Below are 19,363 nucleotides of genomic sequence, written 5' to 3' on the forward strand. Positions count from 1 at the left end.
CAGTTGGTACCCTTCAGGGGCCAAACATGAAGTTTCCACAGCTCGGGCCGGGGATGAAATATTGTCACCTGTGCTTGAGACAGAAGGTTCCTCCTGTCCGGAATCACCCAAGGCGAGCCGTCGAGGAGAGACATTATCTCTGCTGGCGAACTCTGGCCAAGACTCCCGGGAGCAGAGAAACTGGGGAAAAGCATACAGGTGCATTCTGGGCCATGTATGTGCCATCGAATCCAGACCCAGGGGGGCTGGGTGACTCAGAGAGAAGTAGAGGGGACATTGCGCTGTCTGTTGGGAGGCGAAGAGGTCCACTTCTGCTCTTGTAAAATCTCAACCAGATTTGTTCCACTACCTCGGGGTGGAGTTTCCACTCCCCCGTCCGTATTTTCTGTCTGGACAGTAAATCTGCTCCCATTCAGGCATCCAGGGATATAAGCTGCTCTGATTAACAGGAGCTTGCCCTGGGCCCAAAGGAGAATCTGCCGTGCCAGTCTGTTCAGCTGGTGTAAACGTTGAACTCCTTGATGGTTTATGTAAGAGACTACCGCTGTGTTATCCACCCGCACCAAGACATGGCAGCCTCTGGAGGAAGTATTTCAGGGCCAGAAATACAGCCATCAACTCGAGACAGTTAATGTGAAAATCGAGCTGACTACCCTCCCATTCCCCTTGAGCTGGATGACCACTTAAGACTGCTACCCTGCCCGTCAGGGAGGCGTCTGTCGTTAGCAACCTGCGATGGCAAGACGCACCTAGAGTGGGACCCAAAGCGAGGAACCGGGGTCTATGGAAGTAAGCGAGACGAGTGCGAAGCATTTTGACTGAGAACAGATCGCAATGCTCGCACCCGCTCCAACGCAAGAGCAGCATGCCCTTCCCCCCAAACATATAAAACAAAACTGATGTGTGTCCCTCTCAGCCATAGAGCATAAACAAGGGAACACACACCACTTGCTCTGTCTTTCAGTCATTTTCTTTTTCTTTTCTTTTTTAGAGAAAAGGGAAAGGTTTCTGCTCACTGCAAAATCTAACTCCTAACAGAGGAAAGTAGAAAGTTTCTGACAGGCTCAGAGTGATCTGAAGACAAATTATCTGACGATGCACCTGTGATGCATCTATTTGTAGCCCTTCTACAGGTGCATCCAATGATGTCACCAGCAGAGGCTATAAATTCTGGTCAATTTCATTGACATGTTGCACACATTTTCACAGCTGGTCACACCGAAAGTTGTTCCCAAAGTGCTAAGTCAGCACAGCATCAAAGTGTAGCTTTTTGACAGGGAACAGAGATGAAGCCACAGTGAATGGTGACTTTTGTGTTCCACCGAAGAACAGAAGTTAGGCGTGTTTGGAACAACATGTTGAGTGAATGATGAGAGAATTTCTGATGAACTATCCCTATCCCATTTATTTTTTCATATTGTTTCATGCATGCAGCATCAAATATGCTGAGACAATAATTACATTCTCTGATTAATTCCAGTGAAAGTGAATTATTTCATTCAGGTTTAAAAAACAAAAACAATTAAATGATTCTTCAGATTGAATCCCTGTTCTAAAGAAACTGCACTACATTTTAGTCTTCTTTTTATAGTGAAATATTTATTTAATTGTTTTTTTGTATTTTTTTACTTTGTTATATAAATTATGCTAATGCTGTATAAAGTTACAGAAAGTAAAAAAGGTTTTTATTGCACCCTGTTTGACATACAGTAGTTCATTCAAAGTTCATTGTTTTTGTACAGTAGGAAAAAATATGGCTCTGATTAGCCCTTTAAAACCAATGTTATCCTAGCTCCAAGCACCTAATGTTATTTAATTAAAGAAATCATGATGGCTTTGGAAAGACAGGGTTTAAGATGTATTAATCCTCAAATATATAGAGATGAATGAAAGTGACGCAATAAATGTATGATGAAAGATGAAAAGGACATCATGGAACCTGCAGTCAAGGGGAACAAGAGGACAAAACGGACCAGGCGGCCAAGGTGGAGCGAACAGGGAGTCCGAAGACAAACATGAACCTGGAGACTAAGCAGATCAGGGTAGATCAGGCAGTTGGCCAGAAGACCAAGCAGACCAGGGTGGAGCCAGTGGCCAGGAAAGTGGTCTGTCGATTTGGGAGGCGGCTCCAGGATGGGAACGGGTCTGGCAGCCTGGGAAGCCAATCCAGGAAGGCAATGGGGTCCTGTAGCCTGGGAGGCTGCTTCAGGAAGGGAACTGGCCGAGGGTCAGAAGACCAAGACAGAATTTGCAGAGGGAAAGGAGGCAGTGCTGCAGGAGGCGGAGGCCCAGGTGATGGAGCCGCTGAAGGTAGGGACTCCGAGGGAAGAGCTACCAGGGATGGAGGCTGGAGGCTCAGGAATTTGGAGTGGTGGTGGTGTAGTGGTCTAAGCACATAACTGGTAATCTGGTAATCAGAAGGATGCTGGTTCGAGCCCCACAGCCACCACCATTGTGTCCTTGAGTAAGGCACTTAACTCCAGGTTGCTCCGGGGGGATTGTCCCTGTAATAAGGGCTCTATAAGTCGTTTTGGATAAAAGCGTCTGCCAAATGCATAAATGTAAATATATGATTATTTGTAACAGTTCAATGGTTGGGCAAGAAGGCAGCGGGAACTGGCTGAACAGTCAACATAACAAGGCTTCATTATATAAAGTGACTTAAAACAACATAAAACACATCACGGCAAGGCCACACCCCCCTCCTCGTTTCAGGCTGGGGTGCCACCGGTCTGACTAACTCCCCCGATCCCTTCCATCTGTTCTGTCAGCCGGTGGTCCACCCCACCTACTGCGAACCTCAGGGAGAGACGAGGGGATGTGTGTGGAGAAGGAAAGGGCGAGCGGAGACACACACAGAGATAGAGAGAGAGGAAAGAGAGAGGAGAATTTGCACGCTGTCGCCCAGTCCTAAACCGCTCCTCCGCCCTCTGGTGGATGCCAGCTCGATCCTACCCTGGCAGATGGCAGCGAGACCTCCACCCTCTGGTGGATGGAACCGCTCCTCCCCTTATCGGCAGATGGCTCTTGGCTGCTGACAGCGATCTCTCCATCCCTATGCAGAAGGCAGCGGCTGCTCCCCTGGCGGATGGTAGCGGCAAGGACTCCGTGACAGCACATCCCTCCTCCCTCCCGGGTTCCGGCACCACTGTAACAATTAAAAATTCGGGCAAGGAGGAGGTGGGAACTGGCTGAAAAGTCAACATAAAGGTTTAAAGATATAAATGAACTTAAAACAACATGAAACTTAAACAAACAGCACGGACATGTGCTTCTCTCTCTCTCTCGAACCTGCATCTCCGGCTGCCCCTTATCTCGCTCTCGCTTTGATCGGCTGATTCAGCGCCAGCCATGCTGCATCACGGCCTGGCCACCCCCTTCTCCTCATCACAATTATCACATTACATTATTTATTATTAATCCATTTAATTTTAGCTGTTAAATTTGAGACTGGAATGTAGTTCACAATTTGAAGGGTCTGAAAAGAATAATTGATGTATTGCACATACATTTTTCAATTATAAATGACAAGTAAAAGTGCAGAATGTCTTGATTTATTTCAAATGGAACTGCCCCCTTAAGTAGCTTCAAAGTAGTCAGCTACCTTTTGTTAACATAATTAGCTTTTAGATTGGCGAGCGACAGTTTCAAAATAGCTTTACTCAACACTAATTCCTCTATAGCAACGTAGCTATGTTATAAAGATATTTGATTAATGTTTTTTAACTGCATGGATGGATTTTAAATTTTTTTTTTTAAGTTCATGAGGGTGTTTTTTTTTACCATACAAAACATGCCAATTGTTTATGTAAATTACTTCAATTTAATCAATAAAAAAAAAGAGATTTTTTTTGCCCCCACATTTTACATATTTGGGTATCTTTTGCCACATTCGGTGGTGTATATGCCCCGAATCCTTGTAAATTTGTGAATCTTGGTCAATTAATTTGCATCTCTATCTCATGTGACCTACAATAAACATGTCTCCATTTCCTCCCAGATCACACTGATTGTGCAGACTTTTATAGAATGGGAGCGGCAGAAAAGGCCTTCATCAGTTGCAACACCACCTCACTGTGCCTTCACACTTCCTGGTTCTGTGATGGAGCTAACGACTGTGGAGATTACATTGATGAGAAAAACTGTCAGGGTAACGTTGAGTATAACTCTCAGTTTGTGTTAGCTTTGCAGTTTGATGAAGCCAGCTTCCGTTAAAATCGAATTAATTTTGTCAAAACACTATTTATGAAGGGTGTAATGAAGCTGAGACAAGCCCTGTCTTTTTCTCTTTGCCTGAAAAGCCGCAAAAGGTTCTGAAGGCAGATTAATAATTACCGCTGATTGTCAGACTTGCGAATGGCAGATATTTAAACATTCTCGCAGACTGCAATTCCCTTCAAAACCGTTGATGAAAAGGTGGCTTGAAAATTTGTCTTGGCAGGTGTTGGCTTATTACTCGTTAGTGTGTCAGTGGTTTCAAATAGAATGAAAATTTGGAATATATCTGTGGAAACCTGTTGAATGGAGATTTTAATGAAGCAAAAGCCCTTTTACACTTATAGTTCCACTGAGAATTGCATCACATAAACATTTCAACTGACTAGAAGCACATTTTAGCGAGGGAATAATAATCCAAATAACCACTGGTCTGAATTCTCACAACGCTAAGCAAATCTTGGACTTATTTACACTCTCCATAATCAAACACATATTTTCTCCACTCTGTGTCTGGCTGCTGCAGTCTCCCATGAGCAGAAATGTGCAGAAGGCCACTTTGCTTGCCCCAGCGGGAACTGCATCTCCAGCGTGTGGCTGTGTGATGGACAGAAGGATTGTGAGGACGGTGCAGATGAGTTCCAGTGCGGTAAGCATGGCTGGTATTAGTCTCCCATTGCTTTCATTCGGCTTGATTTCTCATGTGGAGCGAGAGATTAAGGCCCAACTCAGGAGATGGGCTTTGAATGCAGAAACCAATTCGGCTGCTAATGCAGAGGTTAAGAGAAGCATTTTCAGGTGACAAAAATGATCTTGATGTGAACTTGTGCCCTTGGAGGTTTATGTGCTGGTAAAAAGGCAGGCAGTTGTTTCATTAAGGTGTTATTTCTATTTAATCTGACCATTAAAAAATTACTTTGTTGGTATAATGTGATGTATTTAACTTAACATAGTCAAATGATATAATATTTTACTTAAATAAAAAACAGTTCATATACTGTAGGTGTTTCCAGCAAAGACATTTTTTTAGGTTACCAGACAAAATAATTTTGCAGTTTTCATACTATACCTTATTTGATGCTCTCTTGTTCAGATTGTTTAATAAAAAAATTTTTTTATCAACATAACATGACAAAGTCTTTGCTCGCTGTCAGCACTTTAAAGAGAGATAGGATATCTGCAGATGTAGCCAGAGAGCATCAGGCAGTCAAGGAGAATTATGGGAATTTGAGACCAATCTATCCTGCTGTGACCCTTAATTTCATTCTCCATGGTGGTAACCCCAGGAATGGACCACTCTGACTCTTTGGCAGACAGGGTCTGACTAGAATAGAATTTATACTTAATAATACATGGCTTTGACATACACTGTGTGTCATCTCCTTTTTCATCTGCCTTTCACGCACAATCATAGGCTTATTATAGTATATAATTATTTTTGCATAGAATTATACTCCAAAAGATTCATGCTGTATTTTTGATAATGCCAGAAAAAATTGTATCTCTGAGGGATGTCTTCAACTGTGTGATATGTACAGTAACATACTACAGTCATTAAAAATCATGAAAAGCACGATTTACTTGTGTTGACAAATGTCCCATTGGAAGTTTGAGAATTATTATAAATAATCAATAGCCTTTTAGTTCGTGTCAAAGCTGTAAACCAGGATTTTAGACAAAGACTGGAAATAATATAGATTTCAAATGTATATACACTGTACAAATGTATATAAATGGTGTTTGATGTCCACAAAAATGTGCTAATTTGAGCTTATTGCGGCCCATTTGCCACTTTTCGCGCGGTTCTCCCAATGGCCAGTCCGCCCCTGATCGGCCCCAAAGTGCGTCTGCCCACCGGGGAAATGCCCGGTATCTCAGATTACCAGAAACCTGATTGTAGGGGTATAATATCCAGTTGAATAGTTGCCATTCTTAGTAGAATGAGATGAATCATACCAGATTAAAGATTATAATCATTGATTTGTCAGTTATAAGTGATTACCAATCACTACAAATATTTTAAAAGGTATATCGGCTATAATCATTAATTTGTCAGTTATACAAGTGATCACAGGTCATAGAGTCATTTTCAGAATTATATAGCATGGCTAGGTATGGAATATAGGACTAGGACTGGGATGAGGATCTCACAAGGAAACCTTTCAAAGATAACCTGATTTAGCTCTGTGTGAAAGTTCAGAAGTTCATGCTGAGGGTTTAAGTTTGTGGTACAAAGAAGGTTCTTCTTTATTTGTCAGCTCTGTCATTACAAACTCTAGTTTGAGATTAAGCAGGCATTGGAGAGACAGTCTCCTTCTGCAATTTAGGAGCCATGGATTTGTTTTTATGACTCTCTAATGGCTCGGTGGGGGATATGTCTGATCTGTGGAATGTGATGTTGTGTTCATTTGATGGCTTTGTTTGTGGATAATCCTACATTTTGTTCACCAAAGTAGCATTCAACTGATCACAGTGTACTCTCAGGACATTAATAACATGAACAATTACTATTAAAATAAAAAATAAAAACAAATATTATTAAACAACTACAAAGAGTTATCATAAAAAAATACTCCATGTGTAGCAATGACAGCTTTGCAGATCCTTGGCATTATAACTGTTTGTCCAATTTGTCCAGATACTCAGGTGACTTTTCACCCTATGCTTCCTGTAGCACTTGCCATAGATGTGGCTGTCTTGTCGGGCACTTCTCACGCACCTTAGAGTTGAGCTGATCCCACAAAATCTCAATGGGGTGTAAGATCCATAAAACTATTTTCCAATTGTCTTTTGTCCAATGTCTGTGTTTCTTTGCCCATTCTTACCTTTTCTTTTTGTTTTTCTGTTTCAAAAATGGCTTTTTCTTTGCAATTCTTCCCATAAGGCCCACGCCCCTGAGTCTTCTCTTTACTGTTGTGCATGAAACTGGTGTTGAGCGGGTAGAATTCAGTGAAGCTGTCAGCTGAGGACACGTGAGGCATCTGTTTCTCAGTCTAGAGACTCATAAGACTGATGTACTTATCCTCTTGTTTAATTGTACATTTGGCCTTCCACATATCTTTCTGTCCTTGTTAGAGCTAGTTGTCCTTTGTCTTTGAAGACTGTAGTATGTATACCTTTGTATGAAATCTTTACCTTTTTTGGCAATTTCATGCATTGTATAGCCTTAGTTCCTGAAACCAATGATTAACTGACAAGTTTCTAGAGAAAGCGGTTTATTTTTTTGTCATTTTTGACCTAATATTGACCTTAAGACAGTCTATTGCATACTGTGGCAACTCAAAAACAAACACAATGTTAAGCTTAACGAACCAAATAGCTTTCAGCAGTGTTTGATATAATGGCAAGTGATTTTCTAGTACCAAATTAGCAATTAAGCATGATTACTCAAGGACAATGTGTTGTAGTGATGGTTGCTCTAATTGGGGCCAAAAATGACTTTTATCAAATAGTGATGGTGTTTTTTTTTTTTTTGCATCAGTAATGTCCTGACTATACTTTGTGATCAGTTGAATGCCACTTTGGTGAATTCAAAGTACCAATTTCCTTCCGACAGCACAATCTGTACATTATTCCAAACCTTTGGCTGCCAGTGTATCTGCTAGAAGTTTATTTTGTCAAATAATGAGTACACTAGCTTATAGATGATCTCAAAGCTAACAGACATGGACTGAAAGCCACAAAATACTTTGCTCAACACAAATAAGTTAGAGGCTGATGTGTATGCTAGAACTATATGTTTGTGACGGATAAAAAAAGCAGAGGAAAATAAAATATTCTGCTTTATTGCAATGTCATATCAAATCCATTTGAGAAAGATGTTTTTATGGCTAAGGGCCTTATTTTAAGAGTGCTAGCATTAAGCACAGCACTATGCCATAAGTCATAATCGCAAAAGTCAATGGCCGTGGCCATGAAATCTTGGTATTTTCGAGCAAGTTTGCACTAAGTCTAGGCAGGTGCAGGTTTATATAAGTAGGTTTGGTGAAATAGCATGTGCAAATGGGCTGGATTAAGTGCAATATTATTCAACCTGAGTTCTATTGTAGGCTATAATTAATTCCCTCAAGCACCTATGATATAAATGTGCTGTCTTGGTTGATAAGAAGTTGGTAGTGTAAATGGACTGTATGAAACGAATTAGAAGAATTAAAAATTGCGTTCTTTTGTGCATTAAAATGTGTCCTTGATGATTGTGGGGCATATATCTATGACAGTGACACGCTCCCTTTATATTCATGGACAATGTGATTTTCATCGTAATTTGGATGTAGGCTCTGTTAAATTACAGAGAATGTAAGTATTATTTATCATTTTCATCTACTGACACACAAATCACACAATGGCTAGGATTAACCGTGATTGTATTGGCACGCACTTCACTTCTACCAGTCAATTTTGATCAATTAAATTAATTTAATGAAAGAATAGAATAAAATAAACTAATAATATATCTAAATTGAAATTACACTTCAAACGAAAATAAAATATAATCAAAATAACGAAAAATCATAGCCTAACAATTTCAAACATTTTACTCTCTCTAACTTCCACTGGCCCATTTTGCAGTGACTTAAAAATCTCTATGACAACAGGTCGAATAATACCTTTATTAATTAATTTAATGAAACAATAGAATAAAATAAACTAATAATATATCTAAATTGAAATTACACTTCAAACGAAAATAAAATATAATCAAAATAACGAAAAATCATAGCCTAACAATTTCAAACATTTTACTCTCTCTAACTTCCACTGGCCCATTTTGCAGTGACTTAAAAATCTCTATGACAACAGGTCGAATAATACCTTTAGATTTACAAATTAAACAATGAATACAATTGTAAATGTAAACAATAATAATAATAATAATTGAAAAATAAACCATGACCTATAGATAGTTTAACAAATATCATCCTTTTTTTCATATAAGACTCATATAAATCTCTGAATGTCAGGGACATCATTTGATGGTCCAGTATATTTTCTGAGTTTGGACATTAACTTTATTACCACCTGCTGGTGGAATATCTCCCAAATGCAAATCCAGGAACTGAGTTTAAACTTTTTCTGAGGAAAATAGCAAATTGTGCATTGCGGCACTTCATTAACATATAATATACACTTACAGTTTAAGCGCATACACCCATCATAGCGTAAACACTCCCACCCTTGCCAACTTGTGCTTTGCGCTGCAGGTCATTGCACGTAGCGCTGCACTTTGCACACTCACGAAAATAGAGCCCTAAGACAGTTTTAGCATGTTAGTCAGTTTTGCTGTTCAAAAATTACTTTTTTCAAATAGTGATGGTGTTGTCCACAGCCGATATAATATTTAATTTAGAAATATAGCAACCATGTGTGAGGTAAATCTTGCTTGTTGCTTTTATAAGCATTATTATTTGTCTGTCTAACTCCTTTGTTTATAGACTCCTCCTGTCTGTGGAATCAGTTTGCTTGTTCCAAGAACAACTGCATTGCAAAGCAATGGCTCTGTGATGGTGAAGATGACTGTGCAGATGGGGTGGATGAGAGCGTGGATCTTTGCGGTATGCATATGACCTCTCCTTCCATTTCTCACAACTTTAAATGTTCTGCTAATTACCATTTTTAGTGGCACAATGGCAGCATTTTGAAAGGTTTCAAAATGGAGTTGATATGGAGGCTAAATAAGATGCAACTTTTATAAATTGGCCAATTATAAAAAAAAATAAAATAAAAATGCAATCGTGTTATAACATATATATTAATATTTTTTTTCGATAAACATTTGTTTAATTGGATTGTAATGAAATGTCAGAAAGAAATTAATGGCATTGCCCTGTGCATAATAAAGGAAAATGCAATTAAATAGAAAAAGTACCTTCCAGAAGTTAATCAACACTCAACTTCTAAATGTGTGTGCTACGCATTTGTTCGAATCATTTTCTGACTGATCTCTTAAGATGTTATAGTATGCAATGAGTTAAAGTCTAGCTTTTATAATTAAAAACCCTGTGCAACAATTAATGGTGCATTACTAACATAATTTTGTCCAGGCTCTGTGACCTGTGCCCCAGGGTTATTCAGTTGTCCAGGCTCGTACGCTTGTGTTCCCAAGCGCTGGTTGTGTGACGGGGAAAGAGACTGCCCTGATGGGAGTGATGAGCTCGCAGCGGCCGGCTGTGGTAAATATTCTCATTGATCTGTTTAAAATGTCTTCTGCATGTCAATGTACTATCGATGAAAGTTCCCTTCAAGTGTTGTTCATGTTAGGCATTCATTATAATTGGCTCTTTGATATGTGCTAAGGCGAGAATTTAAAAATGCATTGACACAAAAATAAGATATACTTAACCACAGGCACTGTAATTGCAATGTGTGTTGTAATGTGTTTGAAAAGTCCAGGGACTCATAGAGGTTGTATCTTGGGGCTGATATAACTTGTATGATAAAGTGAACCCTACAATTCGTTAAGCTCAAGGTCATGATGTTTACTCTCCAGCTCCAAATAACACCTGCGATGAGAATTCCTTCCGATGCCTTAACAAAGGCTGCATTTCGAAACGCTTCGTTTGTGACCATGACAACGACTGTGGAGATGGTTCGGATGAGTCAGTTGAATGCAGTAAGCATCTTTATCTCAATCTGCCTGATTTCTCACACTATACAAATAAGCTGTTTTAAGCTCAGTTTGACATGAAAATAAATGGATAATGTACTTACTTTCTGTAGAAAAAGTATATTTTCCAACTTAAGCTAGTGCATTCTTGACACTTTTTTTTTCTTTTGAAGTCAATGCAGTTGCCCGCTTTCTGAATGCTAATTTGATTTATATATGAATATATGATCACCAAAATTCAACATTGAAACTGTAAAAATGTGCAGTGTTTTAATGGAAAAAGCAAGGTATTTCTCAGTTAAGCCTTAGGCTGCTCTGTGCTTACATCATTTGCATTATTCATTCTTTATTAAGACAGAACAATTTAAAGAATGCTCAATATTGTACTCTTATGTATTAGGGTTTTCCAAAGACGTTTTGAGAACACTTTACAATAAGATTCCATTTTTATTTGTATGAACTAACAAAGAACAATTCTTTTAGAGCATTTATTAATCTTTTAATCAGCATTTTTAGCATGTATTAATCTAACACATTTTTTAAATAAAAGGCTGCATTTGTTAACATTAGTTAATTCATTTTAATCTAATATGAACTAATAGTGCATTAACTAATGTTAATGAATGGAACCTTGTTGCAAAGTTTTACTGAATTGTTATATAACTTTGGACCTTATGATGGAGAAATTAGACTTTGGTCTCCACAGGATCAAAGGGCACCTGCTCTACTTGACATCAACCATGTGCATACCCTCTCTAAATGTATTGCACAAGGGCATATTGTACTAAACATAAAATATGAAATTGAATGTATGTGATATTATTCGTAAAAGAGAATCCAATCAAAAGATATTCCAAGAAATAATCTCATCAGAAAATACATTGTGATGCCCAAGAATAGCTATATTACACATGCTATCACATCTTTGTTGTCTCCAGCTTTATTTGTCTTGCACACATTGTTCAAATTTTTATTGATCAAATAATAGTTTACTAAAAAATACAAATTCTGCCATCATCACACATCCTCATGTCATTCAAAATCTATATGATATTTAGCAGAATATACAGGAAGGATTTTTTTTTTATTTATTTTTTTCTGTACTAAGAAAGTAAATGGGGACCAGAGTTTGGGAAGCACCAAAAAGGACAAAAATCATCATAAAAAATAGTCCACACAACTTATGCAATGTATTCCAAGTCTGAAGCTTTGTGATAGGGTGTATAACAAGAGCATCTTGTGAGAAACAGACCAACATTTAAATCAGAGTTCACCTAAAAATGAAAATTCTGTCTTACTCACCCTTATGCCATTACATACCAATATGATTTTCTTTCTTTTGTGGAACACAAAAGGAGTTGTTAGGCAGAATAAATGGGACTAACAGCCTCAGTCACCATTCCCTTACATTGTATGGAAAAAAAGACGTAATAAAAGTGAATGGTAACTGAGACGAACATTGTGGTAACATCTCCTTTTGGGTTCAATGCAAAAAAGAAAATTATACTAGTTTAGATTAGGTGTATATGATGACAGAAATGTCATTTTTTTGTGGACTGTCCCTTTTAAAACTCATTATTCACTGTAATTCGTGTTTTCCAGCCTTGTTTTAAAAAAATCATTAAAAATCATGTCACGATACACTCAAGTTTATGTATGTAATATGATTTGACCTGGCAGAAAGCAAGGATGCCTTGATCAGTTAATTTATCAAATAAAGCTATTGTATGTCTTTAAAAGACTTGTAATTTAGTGCAGGAATCGAGTTTGCTAGTTTTGTTGTGCTATTTTGTCCTGTTCAGAGCTTAACAACCTAATTGCCTTTCACTTTCGTCATATTGAGTAGAATAGCATGTAAATTCCATTCAATATCTCCTTTTTTGTTCCTTGAAACACAAAAAATCATATGGGTTTGACATAAAGATGAATCAATTATAACAGAGTTTAATTTTTTTGGTGAACTATCCCTTTAAAATCTCAATCACTCTTTGTTATTGCAGAGTATGTCAGTATGTTGACATTCCTCACTCTTTATGCAGCGTACCACTCGTGTGGGCCATATGAGTTCCGGTGTGCTGATGGCCGATGCCTGCTCAGTGCCCGGTGGGAGTGTGATGGTTACCCTGACTGCCCTGACCGCTCTGATGAGCTGCCCATCAACCTCAAATGTCTGGCTGCTGGTAATGGCCCTGTAAAGCTGTGCCTGATATATGTTTGACTGATGGATGTGGAGCTTATAGAACATACAAGGGATTACAAATGGCTAAGGAACATCATGAATAAAAGCAGGAGGGGCTAAAGTTGATAACTTTTTGCATCACCTGTGGGGATGGCATATTTTCAGCTGAGCATACCAAGCTTCTATGAAAAAACTTTCAACAAAGCATTTAATAGCATTTAGCTTTGCAGGTTTCATACCATTCAATCAAATCCATGCTGCGTCCAAAAGCATTTTTAAGTTCCCTTTCGTGGAACTCGCGCTGTGTATGATCGCTAAGGGGACACCGTCCAAGTGTCACGTTGTCTGAAGCACTTATACAATCACGCCAATTTACTGGCTGATGGCGCTTTAGTGACGCCCCCCTAGTGAGCTATGTCATGGCCACTATAACGGCACTTAATTTTGCGCCATCGAGTCAGATTTTCAGTTCTTCAGTGCGCACATTTTCTAAGCCTGTGTTTGTTTCTAGCGACTCATGTCGAAGGATTATTTTTCTCACTTTTGAGTGGCAAACACGTAAGGACGTCATTGACACAGCGTACATTTCTACAGAGTAGATCCTGATCTCAGATATACTTAACCACAGGCAATGTAAAGTAATTGCAATGTTTGTTGTAATGTGTTTGAAATGTCCAGGGACTCATAGAGAGGAGTGTAAACAAAACACAGTGAGCGTAAGCACCACACGTTGACATCCAACATCGAGATGTCCTTCTCAGCCATTTGAGCAATCTAAGGCTGCTTGTAAAGCTAGACAAGAGCATCCTGTTGCCAGGGCAACAGACTCTGTTTCCAGGTGTAGAGCTGAACTTGCAGGCGATGCAGGCGCACCTTCAGCTCGCATTCAGTCGTTATGCCAGTGTCTAGCGATTTTCAGAGTGGGACTTGCAAGAGCATTTTACATGCATTTGGGGCTCATGATCGTGGAGTCCGCTGTCATTCCCCTGGCCATATTGCATGCAAGACCTTTTCAGTACTGGATGAACTCCTTAAAGGGACTTCAACCACTGACACATGCAGTTCGTCCTTTCAGAATGATGTGTGGGTGTCACGAAACTCTGCTGCCATGGAAACTGACTGACTTCTGATGTCTGGAATTCTGTTGGGACAGATTTGTTGCTGCAAGGTGATAACGACAGATGCATCCTCCAATGTTTGGAGTGCTGTACATGAAGGTCATCCAGCCTATGGAGTCTGGACAGGCCAGCAGCAATATTGACATATAAACTGGCTGGAGATTTTGACGGTGCTGATGGTATTAAGGTTTTTCCTTCCGGAGATTCAGAACAGTTATGTCCTCATCTGGTCGGACAATAGGACGGTGGTGTCCTACATAAATTGCCAAGGAGGGGTATGCTCTCCTGCCATGCTAATGCTGGCATGTTGCATTCTTCTGTGGGCACGGGACAATGTGATGTCTCTATGAGCGGTACATGATCCAGGTTGAACTTAGGGGCGGATCTCCTGTCCAGATAGGGCCTGATGCCCAGAGAATAGACATTATATCCCCAGATTATTGAACAATTCTGGAGGAGGTTTGACAGAGCAGAAGCGGACCTGTTCGCTTCGAGCGAGATGTCTCACGGTCCCCTCTGGTTTTCTTTCTCACCCCCAGCATCACTAGGCATTGATGCGCCACCGCATCAGTGGCCAAGAGTGCATCTTTGCGCATTCCACTGTTCAGTCTGCTACACGCAGGTCTGCAGAGGGTTCGGGAGGATCGGGTTTGGCTTCTATTAGTGCCACCGTATTGGCCATCTCAAAAATGGTTTTTGCCTGTGGTCTCTCTCCTAGAAAAGATACCTTGGGAGATTCCAGTCACAGCAATCATGATGTCTCAGGCACGGAGCAGCATTTGGCACCCTCGGCCGGACTTGTGGAAGTTATGGGTGTGGCCCCTCAACTTTGTGCTCTTTTGATTGATGGGTTATCCCCCCACTGTTGTTGATACCATTCTAAATGGTAGAGCTCCAACACCAAGGAGGCTATATATGCTTAAGTGGCATATTTTTGCTGCTTTGTGTACAGCACAAAGTGAAAATCCAGTTCACTGCCCTGTCTATACAGTGCAGGACTTTTTGGGGACGGGGTTGCTTTGGCAACGCTTAAAGTCTACAGCATGTTGCCACTATGGCGACTGAACATGCGCTTATCAATGGAGTCTCTGTTGGTAGACATTATCTTGTCTCTCGCTTTATGTGTGGGTGGGGGGGGGGGGGATACAGGCTTAGACTTTTTCGTCACATCAGCATTCCTTTATGGGATTTATCTGTTAATTTAGAGGCTCTCTCGTGTGCTCCGTTCGAGCCATTGACAGCAGTTACTGATTAGATTTCGATTTTGAGATTTTGAGAATATGGCACTGCTAGTTGCATTGTCATAGTTTAAGAGAGTCTGAAATTTCCATGCCCTGTCGGTCAATCCCTTGTGTATCGCTTTTGCACCAGGGTGTTCAAAGGTTGTGTTAAGACTTAGTTTGGGCAATTTGCCCAAGGTTATTTCTATGTAATTTCGTGCACAGACCATTATTTTTCAGGCTTTCTCTCCTCCCCCATATGAGTCGGAGGAGCATGAACAGTTACATATGCTTAAGTACGGATGAACACACATTCTACCTGCGTCCTGAAGTGATCCAAGTAATAGGTTTACGTCTGGGCAGAGATAGAATATTATAGTGTGTTATTCTTGTGTATCAAGGTTATTGCTTGTACAGTTTACGGACCACCGAATCCACTCATTGTTGCTAATAATACTCAAGGTATTAATGTAAAGTACTGTTATCACAAATTAGATTTTGCTGTGTTGTAATCCAACCACTTTGGACTTTTGTGTATTTATGCCATCGCGGATGAGACCGGCACTGTGAGTTTATCCGTTATGGAATCAAAGACCGTGGGATGGTTTACGAGCCGTTCACCGCATCTCTGAGTGATAAACTAACAGCTGCCTTCTCTCCCACGATCGCTAAACCGGCTTCGGTACCGCCACTATATTCTCTCTCTTTGTTGTACTAACCGCACACATACACGCGACCCCTCACAATCATTTGGCTAGTAGATAGCTTGGTGATAAATTTCAGCTTTGTCCCCAAGTTTTCGTACAAGCGGAGACATGTGATAAACGGGCAGACACCATTAACCGGCTTCTCTCCACCCACATTCGTGGCCATATTCTCTGACCGGAAATCTCACTTGACGTACTCTCCATGAGAGTCACATCCACCATTTTGTGCGAATCACTCCTCCCTGACACACACACACACACACACACACACACACACACGCATAGCTTCATCTCATGTGTTATAGGCTTATTTTGGTTACCATATCTAATCATGTCACTGTTTAGTTTCTAGTTGTAAGTCAGAAGTGTATTGACTACATTGTATTGGTTATTAATTGATATTACTGCATCAATAATCTTTGTTATATTTCAATGAGAAGTGCTTTGGTTTGTTTTGCATACACCTATGTCAAAGGCTGGCAGGGGATTCCAGTGCTTGGATTCAAGCCTTTGTTGTTTCCTTTTGAATATTGATGTTCTCCAGATGTCAATTTTCCTAAGGGAACAATTTAATTTTGAAATTGTTATACTGTCTGGTTATTAGTTCCTGATTCCAGGGTGGTGCCCCAGCGATATTAATCATTATTAATATTCTATTGATTTTGATAATTGACAATTATCTTTGATGATTTTTGAATTTGAAGGATCAATTGCTAGTGTTAATTCTAATTAATGGAACATTGATAAGAATTAACACTAGTTTATTGATCCTTCAAATTGTGCTTAACTTTGATAATAATTAATATTCTATTGAATTTGGTAATTGATGGTTGTCTTTGATGATTGTTGATTTAAAAAGCTAACATTGATTCTAATCAGTGTTATATTGATTGTAATAATTGTTAATTATCTATGACAATTATTAATTATTGCTAATAACCAAATCCATTCCTAAACGTAGAGCACTACAGCTTATTGATGCAATATCGAGTGCTTACAAAATGCACAGTTTGCCTTCGGGTGTGCAAGCCCATTCTATGAGGAGCATGGCATGGGCTTTGGCTAGAGGTGCGTCATTGGAGGACATTTCTATGGCAGCAGGGTGGTCCTATCCACATACATTTAGTAGATTTTATAATCTGGATGAGGGTTTAACTCCCACTTCCCAGGTTCTCTCTGTTGGAACAGTAAATGTATAATGCATTTTATTCAGACACTAGCTTGCGTGTGCGCCACTATATGCTTTCCACTCTGGCTAAGACAGTTGGCAGCTACTGTTCGCATGGCATGAATGCATTGTGATCATATGCAGCTCAAGTTTCACGAAAAGGAACGTCTCGGTTACGTATGTAACCTTGGTTCTCTGAGGGGAACGAGACTCTGCATGGCTGGCCATACTCTCTAGCAGCTGCATAGACTTGTGCCTTTTGCAGAAAATCTGACTTGATGGTGTGAAAGCGAACGTATTTTCGTAACCGAAACATTTTCAACAAAAGCATGTCTGTGTTGTTCCTTTGCATTTTTCTTTAATTTGTGCACTATTTTCACTTCCTTCTTTTCTTTTTTTTTTTTTTTATAGAAAGCTTATGCAACAGTTCCTTTTTCATGTGCCCCAATGGACGCTGTATCTCTGAGAAGAGTTTGTGTGACCTGAAAGATGACTGTGGGGATCATTCAGATGAGAAGAATTGTAATGTCAATGAATGTCTCAACCGTCGCATCAGTGGCTGTACGCAGGACTGCCAAGACTTACCAGTGGGATACAAGGTTGTACAATAATATTGCTTACTCTCTATGTATATTATATTTTTATATATCATCATATTTTATGCAATATTAGAAACACAATATTTCATAAATGTTCTTCATATAATACATTATTTATTAAGTTCTGTTATAGATATTCCAAAGTTTGGGCTTGAAATCTTACTGTGATTGAAATCGTATTATCGAATGTGGTACAGATATGCGATATTGCAACATCTCCCATTTGTGTACAGATATGCGATATTGCAACATCTCCCATTTGTATTGTGTACACACTTGTCTTTCTTATTTTTGTTGTTGGGGGGAAAAAAAACAGACTTTGTAAGAATATAATTTGAACCAAAGAGGGCTAAAACTGATATTTCATCAGTAGCGTTCTTGTTGTCTGGCTTGTTTTTTGTAATTATCTGAATATCCAAGTTTGGCAAGTATTTATATTCTTATCCCTTCTTTTAAGTAAGTTCAACATATTCTGCAAAACTAACTGTGATTAATTGATTTTCAGAAAAGCAGCACAAGTCCATTTTTATTTGAGCAACATCTTTTTTGTTGAATTACCTGGTTAAGCACTCAAAGAACAAAGTTAAATTTTTTTGGAAACAAATTGTTCTAGATATGTTTCACTGGTACTTAAGTGACAAACTCAGATCAAGTATAAACAAAAGCTTGTACCTTCGGGAGCTACCTAAAGGCATGCCTGATGAGTGAGATTTCTGAGCTAATTCTTTCTAGTCACTGACACTTCTGAGTTTTCTGAATGGTAAACTTGATGTCATGAGCACCATGTTCATTTGACTAATGATCATCAGAGGTGTTTGGATGCAGAGAATGGCAGAATTCACAAAAAATATAAATAAAGAGGCCAAAGGAGCTTATGGTGAAAACATACAGACTTGCCAGGCAGCAGGCACATACTGTAGGTGAAGACACTGACCTTGTTCACTGTATAAACTGAAGTATCATCACAAGGCCCTTGAGGTAACATACTGAGCAAAGAGCAAGGCTTATCCTCTACAGCTACACAAGAACAACTGACTCAACCCAACTGAGAAGGAAGAAAAATAAATAAGAATAAGGTCTTGTGTGTGCTATTCTTAAGTATCAGCAAAACACTAGCATGTTTGTCTTGCTACTGGTGCATTTAGAACTTTTGAACAAAGGACTTTTTAAAATGAAATTATATTTCAATATTATGTCATTCAAAACCATATGATTTTATTTCTTCAGTGGGACTCAAAACAAATGTATCAGAATTAAATTACTTTTTTTTAGGTTTCTGCTTATAGCATTTTCCTGGTTTACGATCACAAATTTAAATGATATTTAATCATTTTTCATTGTGTCTAGTGTAAGTGCTGGCCAGGATTTCACCTGAAGAATGATGGAAGAACATGTGTTGATATTGACGAATGCTCCACCAGCCTACCTTGCAGTCAAACCTGCATCAACACTTACGGTTCCTATAATTGTTTGTGTGTAGACGGTTATGAAGCCCTGAAGAAAGATCATAACAGCTGCAAATCTCTATCTGGTAATCCTCCATAATTTATGTC

General features: G+C 39.3%; 1 protein-coding gene across 1 annotated transcript in view; it reads left to right on the top strand.

Annotated features, from left to right (window-relative positions):
- LOC127658763 (low-density lipoprotein receptor-related protein 1B-like) overlaps positions 1-19,363 on the top strand; it is a 471,292-nt gene that overhangs the window by 379,386 nt on the left and 72,543 nt on the right. Inside the window, exons 48-55 of the mRNA XM_052148252.1 lie at positions 4,001-4,150; positions 4,742-4,864; positions 9,648-9,767; positions 10,257-10,385; positions 10,703-10,825; positions 12,859-12,999; positions 17,623-17,810; positions 19,158-19,341. Of these exons, the coding sequence (XP_052004212.1) occupies positions 4,001-4,150; positions 4,742-4,864; positions 9,648-9,767; positions 10,257-10,385; positions 10,703-10,825; positions 12,859-12,999; positions 17,623-17,810; positions 19,158-19,341 (1,158 nt within the window). The remainder of the gene's footprint in view (positions 1-4,000; positions 4,151-4,741; positions 4,865-9,647; positions 9,768-10,256; positions 10,386-10,702; positions 10,826-12,858; positions 13,000-17,622; positions 17,811-19,157; positions 19,342-19,363) is intronic.

The sequence above is a fragment of the Xyrauchen texanus genome, chromosome 18 (genome assembly GCF_025860055.1).
Source record: "Xyrauchen texanus isolate HMW12.3.18 chromosome 18, RBS_HiC_50CHRs, whole genome shotgun sequence".
Classification (NCBI taxonomy): Eukaryota; Metazoa; Chordata; class Actinopteri; order Cypriniformes; family Catostomidae; genus Xyrauchen; species Xyrauchen texanus.